The sequence below is a fragment of the Rhinolophus ferrumequinum genome, chromosome 18 (assembly GCF_004115265.2).
Source record: "Rhinolophus ferrumequinum isolate MPI-CBG mRhiFer1 chromosome 18, mRhiFer1_v1.p, whole genome shotgun sequence".
NCBI classification, from domain to species: domain Eukaryota; kingdom Metazoa; phylum Chordata; class Mammalia; order Chiroptera; family Rhinolophidae; genus Rhinolophus; species Rhinolophus ferrumequinum.
In genome coordinates this window covers 25,135,948-25,152,389 of record NC_046301.1, presented here as the reverse complement: position 1 = coordinate 25,152,389, position 16,442 = coordinate 25,135,948, and the positions used below count along the sequence as shown (strand labels likewise).

At 37.4% G+C, this 16,442-nt stretch overlaps 1 protein-coding gene across 1 annotated transcript in view; it reads left to right on the top strand.

The window, feature by feature from the left end:
• Positions 1–15,918, top strand: part of DCHS2 (dachsous cadherin-related 2) — a 201,137-nt gene extending 185,219 nt beyond the window's left edge. The window contains exons 17-20 of the mRNA XM_033133525.1: positions 7,590–7,720; positions 9,611–9,897; positions 10,834–10,966; positions 13,129–15,918. Coding sequence (XP_032989416.1) covers positions 7,590–7,720; positions 9,611–9,897; positions 10,834–10,966; positions 13,129–15,758 — 3,181 coding nt within the window. The 3' untranslated portion in view covers positions 15,759–15,918. The remainder of the gene's footprint in view (positions 1–7,589; positions 7,721–9,610; positions 9,898–10,833; positions 10,967–13,128) is intronic.
• The last annotated feature ends 524 nt before the right edge of the window (positions 15,919–16,442 follow it).

Here is a 16,442-nt window from a genome sequence, read left to right as displayed (position 1 = left end):
TCTAAGAGTTCTCATCACAAGGATAAAAACATTTTTTTCCTTTTTTGTGTCTATATGAGATGATGGATGTACACTAAATTTAGTGTGGTAATCACTTAACAACATACATAAGTCAAGTCATTATGCTGCGTACCTTAAACTTATAAAGGGCGGTATGTCAATTATATCTCAATAACACTGGAAAAAACTTGCACGATAATCTGAAAAAAAAAAAAGAGGCTGGTAGATTGCAGGCAAGTTTTGAAAGACCTTATATGCCATATAATGGGGATTGTAACCTATCTGGTAGGCTGTATAAAAGTGTAGGCAATTGAGTGCGTGTTCAGATCTTTATTTTAAAAGACTTCTGGTAATGGATGCACTGCAGGACCAAGAACACGCATCAGGCAGGCTCGTTAAGCTAGACAAGGTCTAGCTGTGGAAGATCAGTGATGATGAGTCAGTGGGATGGAAGGAGGCGGCATACTTACTTACTAGTTGATTCAGATACGGAATTCATAGGAACATGCTGACCAGGTGAATTTATTCAACAAGGAAAGAGAAAATACTTCTGAAATTTCTACATAGGAAGAGCAGGAAGAAGACTAGATTGGGTTTGGGATTTGGAGGGAGGCATTTTGAGTTTGAGGGACTCGTGCAAGAGCAAAAGTAAAGATCTGCCTTAGGCAATTAAAAATCATGTACAACATAGGGAATAGTCAACAACATTGCAATAACTGTGTGGTGTCAGATGGGTGCTAGGCTTATTGTGGTGATCACCTCGTAAATGATATAAATGTCTAATCACTGTGTTGTACACCTGAAGCTAATATTGTATGTCGATTGTAATTGAAAACTAAATTTAAAAAAAAATCTTGATCTGGAGCTGAGGGAAGAGGTCTTCATTCAAGATTCGGATTTGGGATTGATCTAGGGAAAATATGTAAAATGGAATTACCTGGACAGAATATGTAAAATGAGAACTTGGGGGATTGCCATGACTTGAGGGCCACACAGAGAAATAGACACCACAAAAATAGATTCAGGAAATAGAAAGATAGGAACATGAACCTGGAAAAGGTGGTTTCATGGAAACCAAGGGGAGAGGTTGGACTGTATAAAAGAAAGGGGTTTCAAAATGTGTATGGTTTAGGATCTACTAGAAGTACTCCTTATATTAAAGACTTTGCAATAGGCTTGTCCTAAATTGTTTCCTAACAAGATAACGTACACACTGTTATATTTGTAGGTTAATTAATACAAAGCTGTAAAGTTAATTTAAAACTCAAGTCAACAGATTAATTTTCTTTAACAAAAATATTCTACAGTTTAAGTGAGCAAATACAGTTTTCTATAACCAATATGTACTATAAGCACCACAAATTCTGGGAGATCAAACAACAACCACTTCATGGTTATGGGTTACTGTCTTAGAAAGCTTCTTTAAACTTCAAAGAGAAGAATTGTAACTTATGATAGTAAGAAACATCATATGTGTAGATTTAAAGTTGTATAAAAATTTTGCTTCATTTGGCCAGCATCCCAACACTGTGTTTTGTTCATTTTTCCTTCTGTAGTCACCAGAATGGAAATATTCTCCATCCTTACATCCTTCTGTTCATGAACAAGGGCCAAAGTACGAGTTTCCAAAATACATATGGCAGGATTATTTCCTTTTAGTTTTCAAAATACAGATGACAGAATTATTTCCTCTGTAGACTTCTCAGTGAATACCACTGGGTCCTGGAATTTCTTTCCGTTTCAAACAAGGCTGAGTGAGCATTTTGAGGTTTATAATGTTCATGTCCACAACTGGAAAGTGACCATTGTCTGGTGATTAGAAAGCTCTTGATATTATTTTCCAAAGGGATGGATGATAGTGAGTTGAGGAGTGAATAAAATAGGAAGCAGAGGCAATTGGAATGCATAATTTTCTTTTTCAGTGATGTCGCGTTAAAAGGAAGGAATGCCAGGTGGCGGTAACTAAGTGGATTCAGGCTGGAGAGTAGCGCGTGTTTTTAGGAATGGCTCAACTTAAGCATGTTTACAGTTAGAAAGAAAGTATTATTAATAGATAGATAAAAAATAATGATTTGGACCTAAGTACACTTTCTTATTTAAACATTTTTATTGTTATCAAAGTAGTACATTTTTTGAAAAATCAAATAGTATCAGAGTATCAACAGACTTAGATGAAAGTTAGCTGCCATTGCCTCACCTGTTCCACTACTAAAGCCTGCTAGAGGCTGACATTTTTAACTGGTTTTCTCCATTATTATAAACACCAAGATGTCTTCATTTATCATTTTAAACATTATCTCTCAACTTCCTGTTAAAATAGATGTGGGTTTAATATTTGTACCTTCTCATATCGATTCTCTTTATATTCATACACTGTTTTTCATTTACTCAATAATCAGTGTTTACATTCTATGAGTCTATAAATGTTCACTTCAGAGCCATGTCATACTTCTATTTCCATTCTTACTCTCCCCCTTACCCCCAAATTAACGATTATTTATATCAGTGTACTTAATTCCTTGTAAATGTTCCAGTAGCTCTGTCATGCCCACACATCTTCCCCTCCAATTGCCTCTCCTATTCTATCAAGTCCCCTTTGTTCCTTGGAGACCTCCTTCCTGCTGCTTTCTGCTCCACTGATCTAGTCTTACCAATCTTTACTGTGCTCTCTAAGCCTTTAGCAAAGCTGATGATTTCACGACTTTGCTTTGTTGCTCTCCTAGTTGCGCCCATGTGATGGATTCCATGTCTTTCTGTTTCTTAGTTTTCTCTTCCCGGAGCTTTGTAGGAAAAAATGCCAGGGAAGTCAATTGTCTGAGTTCTTGCATATCTAAAAATGCCTTTATTCTCCTCTCATGTGATTATGCAATGGATAATATAGAAGTTGAACATTTTTTTAGAGTTTTGGAGGCACGGTTCTGTTATCTTTTAAAACCCAGTGTTTCTGTTGAGAAGTCTGGTGCCATTCTAATTATATGCTTTGTATATGATTGGTTTTTTCCTTTTCTGTGGAAGTTCTCAGGTTATTTTCTTTACCCATAATGTTTAGAAATTTTGTGAGTATATACTGTGATGTGGGTTTTTCCTTGTACTGAGTACTTGGTGTGCTCTTTTAATAAGGAGAAATCTTTCTTTTTACTTTCCTGTTTTTTGGGTTTTTTTGTTTGTTTGTTTTTTCTTTTGTTTTGTTTGTTTGCTCATTTTGTCCTGTTCCTTTTCCTTGGATCCTATTCAATCAAGCGTTGGACTGCCTGGATTGATCTTTTGTCAGTAATTTTTTATCTCCTGCTTTCCACTTCTTGTTTTGTGTCTTGGTTTATTTTTGTTTTATTTTTCATGGAGAATGCCTTAATTTTAACCTTCTAAACTTTCTTTTTTGCTTTCTAGTTAAAAAACATTTTGGATGTTGTATATATTTTTATTTCCAAAATTTCTTCCTTGATCTTTGAACTTTTCCATAGCATCTTGTTCTTGATTTATGAATGCATTATCTTCTGCTGTCTCTCCAAGGACATTAATTAGAATTGTTTTTACATTTTCTTCTATTCTTTCAAGATCTCTGTGTTTTTTTGAGTTCATTTCTTCTCTTTGTCTATTTTGTGCTCTCTTCTTCATGTTGGAAGCTTTCTGAGGGAGGTAACTGCTAAGTCTTTAGCATCTCTGAGTGAGCTGGTGGAGCTCATTGACCAGCACACTTAACTTCAGATGAACCAGAGAAGAAGTCGACTACTTTGCAGGATGACATACAAATGACAATGTATAAGGTCGGACAATTAAGTTCACGAACTCATTCTAGAAAAAGTGCTACATACCTCATTACTGAATCATTACGGTCGCCTTTGAAGTACTCCCTTGGGAAGCTATGCACAGACACCAGCGCCTAGTCCACCCTTCAAAGCAATTATGGAACTCTTTTTTTGGAGTGGTCTTCAGAGCTGTCGTCATATTACCCTTGATGTCCTGAATGTCATCCAAATGTCTTCCTTTCAATATTTCCTTTATCTTCGGGTAAAGAAAGAAGTCATTGGGGCCCAGATCAGGTGAGTATGGAGGGTGTTCCAATACAGTTATTTGTTTACTGGCTAAAAACTCCCTCACAGACAGTACCCTGTGAGCTGGTTCATTGTCATGATGCAAAAGCCATGAATTGTTGGTGAGAAGTTCAGGTCGTCTAACTTTTTCACACAGCCTTTTCAGCACTTCCAAATAGTAAACTTGGTTAACTATTTGTCCAGTTGGTACAAATCCATAATGAATAATCCCTCTGATATCAAAAAAAGTTTAGCAATATTGTTACAACAAGTTCGGGAACTTAATTGTCAGACTAGTACAGAGAGTTCTTTTTTCTTGGGAGGTGCTTTTATTTCTCCAAGGATAGTCTCTCAATATTACTCATTCTGAATAGGATCATCAGGTATTCATTTGCCTGGGAGTGAAGAGCAATGGGCAGAGGGATTTGATTGTTCTGTATTTTGAGTTTAAAATAATCTTTAAGCTATTTTTGGATCAATATCTCACCTCACCATTTGCCGTGTCTTGAGCCTCTCCTTGGTTACATGGGGACAAATCTGTGTCTCACTCATCCTTAGCTCTCTCCAAATGCATTTTAATCTGTGGTTTCCTCTGACCCACTCACCAGTAACCACTCCAAAATTGGCTTGCATTTTCCAGAAATTTGTTGAAATTTCTCACCCACTTTACCCACTAACATCATCTCCCATTTTCTTTGTAGCCTAATGGACGTGTATCTTATTTTAAATTCTTTTGTTCTCAGTATAGTAGAATCTCAGGAGAAAGAGGAACTAGAACTGTGTGGATATAACCAGAAATCATAGCTCTTCTTTTCATAGGTGTTTCTGATGTTGGCTGATTATCTTTTCTTAGAATTTCAGGAGGAAAATTTCATTGGTGGAACACATTTAAATTACTGGTGAGAGTTTTGAAAGATCTTCTACCAACATCTTCAGTATTTGTTAAGGCAATCAGCAAAGATCCTACCTGGTCAAAGCCTCCTTTAAAGTTTAACACGGTTAAAGAAGCTTCCTACGGTTGGTAGAGCAGAGGAAAAATGCTCTGAACTAAAATGGGCCTGTTCTAAATCTGGCCCGTCTCATTTATAGCCTCTGTTGATAATACTCATCAGGGTAGCAGTTCTGGAACATGGAGCCAGTTGGACTGGCTACAATCAATAGCTTCACAAAGGCTGCCAAGGAGCCATCATAAGAAACTTGAGGTCTCACAGAAGTTGTGTGTAGAATCTCAGTGGATCTGCCTTTATAATTTTTCATTTATTCTTTAAGCTATTGAGAAACCTTTTACTTGTCCTTTTATTTTGAAATTGGATCATATATTTTCCTCCATATCAAAGAGTCCCACTTTTTTTTTTAACCTGACATAGGCATTACATAGAACCCCTGAAGTTGTAATGTTGTAAAAATAAGGGTGGTTATGACTATAGTGGAAGAATAAGACGTAACTTTGATGTCTTGGCTGAGACTTTAGTATGACATTGGGGAAAGGCAGGCAACAGGGGCAGGGAACATTATGAGTTGATTATTTTTAGTAAAATATTTCCATATGTATCTGACTTATGTTCATACTAACAAAACAAAATGTCCACATGGAATTATTCCTAGGCTCCAGAAGTGTGAAACTCAAGTGGTTGTTATCTTGATGTCCCAACTCTGATGGTGTTGAAGGAAGCCTGTGTGCTTCACGCACGGTCGATAAACAGTAATCACTTGCTATTAATTCATGCTTGTTTTACATCATTTTAAAATTTAAGGTTGGAAAGAAAGAACACTTATCAGGTAAGGTAACAATGGAAAAGAAAGTAGAAGTGTGTCAACTTCCAAAACTCAGTTTCTTAAAAGGTAGTATCAACCACTGACTAAGACTAATACCACCTCTGAAGTAAAGATCATCTTCTGATTAACAACTCACTTTATTACTCACCTACCCTCCTGGATCTCCCAGTGTCTAGAGGGGAGTGAAAAATAAGCTAACGATTATACATTAGGGAGTGATATATACACAGTAAGAGAGGCATGTTGAAGGAGAATAGCACAAGCTTTCCAGGCAACCAAGACCTGGGCTCGAATCCTGGCTCTGGCACATAATAGATTTATAATGCCAGACAAATCTTTAGAAAATAGCAACCTATATTAAAGAAAATCAACTAAGGTAACCCATCGGCTTTCAAGGAACTAATGGGGAAGACAGACAAAGAAAGCATCAAAACAAAGGGTGATGATTGCTATAACAGAAGAATGTACAGGGTGCTGTGGGATAGAGAAGGGGCATCCCAATCAGACAAGAGGTCAGTGAATGATTCCCGGAGATGTAAACTTGAAAGACCAAGAGGGTGTAGGGATGGAGAGCCCAGGCAGAAACCAGCTCACAGAAGGTGATCTTGCATGTCCTCAAGGCTTGGACTACCTCTGGAGAGCTAAGGAAAGGTTTTCAATAAGAGAATCAAGTTTTCAAATCAGGAGTTTAGATAGAACAATTGAGTTGCAGTGTGGGGGATGGATGGGAGCCGATGAGGCTTGCAGCAGGAAGATTAGCAAGGAAACCAGGGATCAGACGAGAAAGGATATAATGAACATACAACATTCCAGATAAAGGTGATAGGGCATGAGGCTACAGAGACCAACCTGTCCTGGTTTGCCCAGGACCGTCCTGATTTAAAAAGAAAAACAAACAAACAAACAAAAAAACCCCAAAAAACAGAGTCTCATGTCCCAGGAAACTCTTCCGTCCCTGATGAAACAGGATGGTTCACCAGCCTTTCTGAGGCTCGAAAGGTATGGCTGAAATGGACGAGAACGGAAGCAAGTGATACTCAAGAGATAAAATCGGTGAGACTCATAGTTAATTGGATGTTGGGAATTGGTTGAAAGGGAGAAGTTGAAGACACTAATGTGGTTTCTAACTTGTTTGCTGGAGAATCTCATTGGACCATCATCTGAGAAAAATTGCATCACTGTATGTGAATTCTTTCAGATCATAGATCGTTACGTCTGCTTTACAGTCCAGGCCAATCATGCATCTTTTGTACATGTATTAGTCATGCAATGTCCTCTCTTAGTTCTATAATTTTGATCGTTTTGCAATTTGGGTCTAAAAAAATATCAATACAAAGCAATCTTTTAGTGCCTCTATCTTTTATTGATACAGTAAAATGGAAATATGTAGCAATATCCAGGCCATGCGTGGCCAGGCCATGCTCATCCAAAGAACAGGCATTGGTGTTTGTATCTATTAGGTTGTTCTTAGTCAGGAAGGACTGAACTTGACCGTATGTCTCCCAGATATGGTGCATTTGTTTCGCTATAAATGCTTCATGACCCCAGTAGCTTGCTGGATTTGCTTCTCTAAACATGTCAGAAATAGATACATAAATGTCAGGCTACCATTCTTTTGTAATATATTTTAAATGATGCTATTTAGAAAAAGCCAGGCAGAGAAATTAAAGTAGCTCGTCAGTGCATTTTAAATTTTTCGACTGGAAATTCGATATTTATGTTGTTTTACTTATTTTTTTTCTTGAATGATAGATAACATTCCTTGATTCTTTTCCAAACCAGCTTGACTGTGCAAGCCACAGATAAAGGGATGCCCAGGCTTTCTGGTACAAGTGTGGTCAAGATACAAGTGACTGATGTAAATGACAATGCTCCCGTTTTTGTCCCCCATGAAGCAGTGGAAGTAGCAGAAAGTAAGTGTGGCAATTTGCAAAAGAGGTTTCGACGAAGTTGTGTAACATCATCTTCCATTTTTTTCAGCCTGGCGCCATATTAACTGTGCGTACTAATCCTCAACAGCCATGCATCATAGATAGTTTTCATCTTCATTTTATTGAATTGAAAATGCGTCATCCAAAGTTAAATATCGACTGTCAAAGAAGTTAACTGTGAAAGCTGGGATTTGCGTTCAGATTAGCTAGAGGCCATGCTGAACCCACCATTCCACCCAGGTTCTTTCTGTGTACAGACATTTCTTAAAAGTGAAATCTATGAAGAAGCATATTTTGTTCACTGTGAGGATCGTCCTTAAAGTCCTCTGAGAAGAAGCAATCTTCTTAGATTGAGAACTCGGTCAGTCTTCACAGTATACTAATGACAAGTGATAAGTGAAGGGAATTGGATGGTCATCATACAAAGTCACCATTTTCCTCTTGCGTAAAGTAAACTTCAGCAATTGCAGAAATATTTTACCACATTACTGGTAAAAGCTGGAAATGCAACATTTTATGTCATATGCTTATTAATCTTAATTATTTGGGTCTCTGGGTTATAAAATGACCATACAGCATGATCCCAAAGTTGTCTGTGGTCAATGGTTCGAGTGGTAAAACCCAACCCCACTTTTTATGGTTGAAGTTACAAAGAGTGGTGGCCCTTCACTTGCCTCTCTCCTTTCACTCGTAATACAAAACTTATTCCTAAAGTGTTCCTAACATTTTATGTCCACAAATAATAACCATCACCACTCAAGAGGGATATATTTCAGAAATTTCTCTGTATATCTACAAATATTCTAAATAGTCTAAAATATTCTACCAGTAAAAGACTGTTCAGTTTTACCTCCCAGATGATTTCACAACTTTGCTTTATTGCTCTCCTAGTTGCGCCCATGTCATGGATTCCACCTATTCGATATATTTTAATTTGCATTTACTGAACATACTATTCCAAAGCACATACATTAGCATCAAAATGCAGCAGTATGACCAGTATAAATATATCACAAGAACAAACAGCATAAATCAAAATGTACTGAACGGGGTAAGGTGTGGTTGGTGCACATAATGTTCAAGCTTGAAATATAAAAATTATGAATCTCATATACAGGGGAACTATTCTGAATACCTTGGCATCTTTTTTCTACCTGTACCATACATATAAGCTTAAAAACAAAGTGCCTTTCATGGCAGTTAAACTAAAGAACAGCTACAGTGTGTGAGGCATTTGGTATGTCATTTGGGGCAGGGGGGGAATATTACAGATTTGCTTTCATTATATGTATTATGTATACTTTTCCCTCCTATTCTTGATAATTCTGAGAGTCACATTTTAAAGAAAGGAAGCAGTCTATGCGCCACTCAAAAGAATAATTTTGCAAAAATAAGTACAAGGAGCTGAGTATCTATTTCTAACTTCAGCATCCAAATATTTTCATTTCAATCATGCGTATTTTTCAAAATCTTATGTTTCGTATTAATGTTTTGAATAATAACCTTCTTGCCACCTATATCCCCCATGAATATGTGATTTTGATGCAAACACTATATAGGACAAATAAGTGGGTTACAATGTTTCTTGGTCCTGGAATTGTGCTGTAAGAATACAATTAAAAATGTAATGTAAAAATGGAATATACCCTACCTCCTCAATTCCCCACTCAGTGGTAAATTTTCGCTTTTATTGGGCTTATAAATTCTTCAAAGTTTTTGTTCTGTTCATAATGAGCTTTGTATGAGAAATCATGCCAAGAAACAGCAAATCATGTTGGACTTAAAATAAAAATGCTTGGATTGAACTACTAAAGAAAAGTCTTTCAAAGGGTGAATTTTAATGGAGACTGACATTGGTCATGACTATTTCAGATTCTTTGCCTGGTGTAATTGTGACTTGGATATCAGTTCATGATGTGGATTTGAATTCGGCTTTCATCTTCCATTTCGCCAAAGAGAGTGACGCTGGAACCAAGTTTGCTATTGATCGGAATACTGGAGTAGTGGTGCTAGTGAGAACACTGGATTTTGAAGAAGCTACTGAACATGAGCTGCTTATCCACATTTCTGATTCAGTGCACCACACAGAGGGAGCACTCATCATCCGTGTGTTGGACGTCAATGATAACCCACCAGTATTTTCTCAAGATTCTTACCAGGTAAACCGCTTAAAGAGATGCTGAAACACAGGCAAAACTGGAAAGAATAGGGAATAATGTAAGCCTATGCTTGTTGGCAGACTACTTAGGCATACAATATTCACTGTTTTCAGTGCTTAAATTGATGCTGAGGATTTTATATTTCATATCATGGAGGCTAGAAGTATATATGGAATTGAATATCTCATTCAAATTCAATTTTTTAAGTATGTATCATGTCATCATATGAAAGTATGTCACCATTTGTGTAGTTTTTAGGGATTGGGGACCAGTTGTTCTAACTATCGGAACTTGCCTAATATTTTCAAAGCCATAGACAAGACAATAAGGTAGTTTGGATTATCTGCAGTTTCGAGTCATTTGCGAAAACTTTTTCTTTCCTAGGCATATTTTTGGAATATGTTGACTAACATTTTGCAGAAACAAATCATGAACAAAACTGTAAAGAGGAAATTTTAGTTTTTAGAGCATAGCGTATGTTTGTAGATGTAAGGACAATAATAGCATTCAACTAAGTACTTGGAAACAGGCTTCAGGACTCTTGGCTATAGCAAATGTAGGGTTACCGTGCAAACACAGGATGGAAACTAACCTAAGTAATGATTTTCTGTGAAGGCTTGCTACATTGCACAACGTACATAATGTAATAATATAACTATCCTCTACCACACAGAAATAATTTGGAAGGAAATTTTTCGTAATAAAAATCAAAACAATTAAATTTTTTAAAAAATATATATTTTTTTCTGAATACTGAGACCACTACACAATCTTCTTATAATATGTCAGCTCTATAAATGAATATGTCTAATAAAGTCAGGTTCTCTGTGTATTTTCCTTAAGCAAAATAAATAAAATGATCTCATGTTCTGGCTGTTCATGAAAATATTTATAGTCTTTAAGTACAATGTCCATTTCTCTCTCTTTTTCCCCCAGGTCACCGTTCCTGAATCGGTGCCTGTGGGGTACTCCGTGCTGACCGTGGCAGCCACGGACTTAGAAAGCAACGAGGACATTTCTTACAGAATCCTTTCATCTTCTAAGGAATTCTCAATTGATCCTATGAATGGTGAGTTATTTATAGTGGCTTTAGTGTTCATAGGTTTGAGTTACAGGGTGGAAACCTGAAGTAATCCTTTCCAAATGCTCTTAAAATAACTCTCCACCCCCAACCCCTGGTTAAATTATAGACACCACCTTCTTATTTCTCTTCACATCAAATGCTATGGTAGCAAATCCCAGTGTTATTTTTCTTCTCCAACATCTCAGTGGCTGGAAAGCAAAAGGAATTGATTAAGTGCTGGCAGAGGCGCAGAAGTGCAGAGATCCCTATATAGTAAACACCCAGTCCATCAGTCCAGCCAAGCACCATTCATGTAGTTACCCCAGACCTCGGCAAGAATCAGATGAAGTCGAATGGACTAATTTAGTACTGAGAACTTCACGTTACTAGAATTTGGAAGCTTTTTATCAAAGCACAAGTACAAACAGTTCAGTAAGAGCATCATACATTCAATAAGGACCTCCACCCCCAAAAAATAAAATCAAAATGAGAAAATTATTTGAGCATCTCGACTAAGTAAAAACATTGTGGCTCTGGTTTATTTGATGCCTTCCAAGGCTCTGTATTTTTATCAGAACAAGATATTCATGGCTGTGAAATGTGTTCAGGCAAGTGATTTTAGATTAGAACAGTTAAGCATTGTATAGAGAGCGTTTAACAGTGAGTAGACATTAAAGCTAAATTTGGTAAAAATGAATAATTAGCAAATCACTGACCCTAACAGAGCACACTCTAGAAAAGAACAGCCTGGGACACAGTACACTGTGTTCCCCATCTCCACCTACCATGGCATCATTTCACAAGTGAGGGCTGATTTAAAAATGACCCTCAGGATGGTGGATGTTAACTAGATTTATGGCAATATATACATATATCGAATCATTACGATGTACACCTGAAACTAATCTAATGTTATATATCAATGATACCTCAATTGAAAAAAAAATTAACCTGAGGATTATCTAAAAGAAAAATTAAGTCATGAAATACCAACATGAGGCCCATGGTGTGTTGTAATGGGGAGAAGTAGGTCATGTGGCCACATGTGTGGATAAATGGCTGTAGTATGGATGTAAACATGTCAGGAATTTGGCTTTCCTTTGCTTTGCTCTCTGTCTCTCTCACCTCATACTCGCTTTCTTTCTCTCTCCCTTCCTTTTCTTCTTTCTTTCTTTCTTTCTTTTTTTCCATTTTATTTTACCTTTATTAGATATGTACATACACATACATACATGTGTGTGTGTATGTGTGTACATACACATACATGAGTGTGCGTGTGTGGCGTCAGATGATGGGACCTGCTGCCCTGGCCAAAGCAGGTCACAGTGTGGGAAGTGGGAGGTGGTCCCTCTGAGCTCTCATTCCTAGCAGCTCTTTTGCTTGATATGAGTTATCAACAAACTTTACAGTGAGATATTGATGAGAACATTTTAAAAAAATAAAACGTTATCAGATCAATTTAGTTCATGGTGGGACCCCAACCGAAATGTGACATTTATATGATAACATTCTGTATTCTTTTTTATCGACCATACTTAAAACACATTTATCTTAGAAACATGTCATTATATGCATGCTTGGAAAAATGACATATTTCTATATTTTAAACAATATATTAAATATATTTCATCAATAAGGGGAAAATCCATGTGCTGAATGAAACAAGAGGTTTAGGAAATACATTTCTATAATTAAGCCACAGTTGTAACTTTGCATTATCAGACTTACTGCTTTTATTTGACTAGAGTGTTGTCAACCAGTATTTCCTGAATAAATACCTGTGTGCTAGAATGTCGTTATACATGTATCTATGGGTAGCAGAGTGGGGTATACATTTTTCAAATAAGAATACATTTTCTTTTAAAATGGAACGATTTACTATACCAAAATAAGATTAAGAAAAATTTGTGGCAGAGTCATCCTCAAGGAGCATACATACTTAAAGAGTGAATGCCATGAATATTATTTCTGGATCTTAAATGTTACAAAAGCATAAATATAATTATTTTAATTTTCTATTTGGAGTTACTCTTGGTTGTAACTTAAGTAACAAATCTAACAAATAACTAAACACATTAGTAAATATTTCATAAATATTTACTGACCAAATGGATCATGAAATTTTAATTTCATGACATTTAATTGAAATACTATGTCTTGTTTTTCAGGCACAGTATTTACTATCAATCCTGTGTTTCTTCTGGATAAAAAATCAACAGTTCAGTTTCTTGTTGAAGCCAGTGATGGTGGAATTCCTGACCTGAGGGCTCTTACCTTAGTGGAGATAGAAATACAAGATATAAATAATTACGCCCCTGAATTTGTAGTAGAATATTATAACCTTAGCTTGAGTGAAGATGCTAGAATTGGAGGCACGCTTGTCACCTTTTCAACCATTGACCGTGACTGGACCCGTGAAAACACACATGTTGAATATTCCATCATCAGTGGTAATTCACAGAACAGGTTCCATGTGGAAACTAGTTTCATTCATTCGGAATATCATTATAAACAAGTTGGTTATCTGGTGTTGCTTCGCAGTCTGGACAGAGAAGCTTTTGCCAGTCATAAGCTTGTCATTCTGGCATCTGACCACGGCTGCCCTCCATTGAGTTCCACAGCCATTGTATCCATAGAAGTGCTTGATGTCAATGATAATCCACCGACATTCAACAGTCTGAAATATCATGCCCATGTCAAGGAAAGTACCCCCCTTGGGAGCCACATCACTGTGGTCTCAGCCAGTGACCGTGACGTGGGTTCACATGCAGAAATCATCTACCACATCATCTCTGGAAACGAGAAGGGGCATTTTCACTTAGAAGAGAAAACTGGAGTGCTTTATTTGATTAAACCTCTGGATTATGAAGAAACAATAAAATTCACTTTAACTATCCAGGCTTCAGATGAAGAAAAGAAACATTTTGCTTTTGCAGTTGTGTTTGTCAATGTCCTAGATGATAATGACCACGCACCTCAGTTTATGTTCTCAAGCTTGAACTGTGTTATTCCTGAAAATCTGGCTGTTTTCTCCACCATATGTTCTATAAATGCTTTGGATTTTGATGCAGGTCCTTATGGAGAACTGACCTATTCTATCATATCCCCTTGTTCTGTCACGCATGGGGTGACTCATAATCATGTCCCCTTCCTCATTGACCCTCTGACAGGGGATATTCATGCTAAGCAAGTCTTTGACTATGAAAAGAACAATAAATACTGCCTCACAGTTCAGGCAAAAGACAAAGGTGACTCAACAGCCTCCTTAATGGTTTGGGTGGATATTGAAGGGATTGATGAGTTTGAACCCATTTTCACTCAAGATCCGTATTTTTTCAACCTCCCAGAAAAGAATAACATAAGACAGTTGATTGGCAGAGTGGAAGCATCAGATGCAGACGCTGGTATCGATGGTGTTATTCTTTACTCCCTGGAAACGCCATCTCCTTTCTTTTCAGTAAATAAAACTAATGGAAATATTTATTTGACAAGAGCCCTTCCCCTAATAAGAAGTCAAGTCAGCAAAGAAGATACGATTGAAATGAAAATAATCGCTCATAGCCCTAAACAGGACTCCAAGTTCACATCTTGTACTGTTTTTGTGAATGTTTCTTTTTCCTCAGAAGGAAAACACTGGGCAGTGTCAGCTAGCAGCTTCTCCATCAGCCTCACGGTCTCCTTTTTAGTGTTCCTGTTACTGGTCTTCATTCTCATTGTCTTGATTTTAAGACATAAACGAAAAGACACAATAAACAATTATGAAGAAAAGAAAATGTCATCATCCTTAGATATCAATTTGAGACTGACCAAGGATGCCAGCATGCCCAAGCCCTTCCAGAAAACCAATGACTGCAGTAATGAGGCCTCTGTGCCTGTGGACTCCATGCCAGAATGGTTGAGTTTAATCAGTATCATGGAAAAGGACATTGTAAATCTGTACAGGCACTCGAACTCCAGTGGCCACTGTTCTGTGGAAGGAGAAACTGCTGAAGATAAAGAGATCCAGAGGATAAATGAGCACCCTTACAGAAAGGACTCTGGCTCAGTTCTGAGTGACCGCGACTCCAGGGTGCCAGACTCTGGAATCCCAAGGGACTCAGACCAGCTCTCCTGCTTGTCTGGGGAGACCGATGTGGTGGTCACTGTCGAAACAGCAGAAACCAGCCATACATTTGAGGAAGGAGATGGAGGAGAAGGCTGTGGTACAAGCTATGTTCAAAATAATGTGTTACCCCACACACTAAAGAAGAGAGAGGCAAAAGTGGGCATCCTGGCTGAGATCAGAAAAGAGTCTGTCTTTGTTTCAGGTGATCAGGAAGCAAGATGTGCAACTCTTTCGACACAGAGAACCTCTGATCATGAGGTGAGAGGCAACTATCACTGGGATTATCTCCTCAATTGGGAACCCAAGTTCCAACCTCTTGCCTCCGTATTTAATGATATTGCAAAACTAAAGGACGAGCATTTACATATGCCTGGTATTCCCAAAGAGAGGAAATCTTTTGTTTTTCCACCACCATTGATAACAGCAGTAGCACAACCTGGGATTAAAGCAGTTCCACCAAGAATGCCAACCATGACCCCAGGGCAAGTGCTTCAGAAATACCCACACTCCCCACTTCTCTACCATCTCAATTCTCTGCCAGAAGCCATGACTCCCAGTTTCTCTCCATCTCTTTCCCTACTGACCACACAGACCCCTGCCATGACTCCACTGTTGTCAAATGGAGAACTATTGGGAAGACATCTAAGTGATACATGCCATGAACTTAAAGTAGAAGATGAAGTTCAAATATAAAATGGCCTTGACATCAAGCACCTGCTCATCATTGGTCATAAATGACTGAACAGAACATTCTTAAGCAAGCTCCTCGAGACTGGGTGCGTTTTATCTATAAGTGAGTGATTTAATTTAGTCAGGGTTTTTTGAAACTCCTCATTGAAGTTTCTCAAGTTTCTTCCACCCTTAATGAGGAGTTACCCCCTCTTTTAGCCTTTGTGTTTTGCTCTCAGGACTTCTTTGTGTGTGTGTGTGTGTGTGTGTGTGTGTGTGTGTGTGTGTATTATGTAGTACATATTCTGTCATACATGGTTTTCTGTATAATTAGATTTCCAAAGGACACAGTGAACTCAACTGATTCTCAACATGTTTATATGAAAATAAACCACAGGTATAGTACATTCAGTCACATTACTTCTGATTAAACTGCTATATCTAAAATGAATTAGTAAAGACTGAATAAAGAATGAGTGTAGTACAGAAAGTAACAGAGGGTAAAATTGGAAAAATAAACCTAAATTTTAAAGTGAAGCAATTTTCTGTAGATAAGATATCTTTAGAGATGCATTTCTCCACTTTCCCCATTGGCCACACTTGTAGAGCTTAGCCATAATTTGAATTTTAATGTGGTATCTTTTGGATATTGAATGAGAAATTAAGAATGAAATTTGTCATAACTCTGTACCAAATAAGAAAATAAGT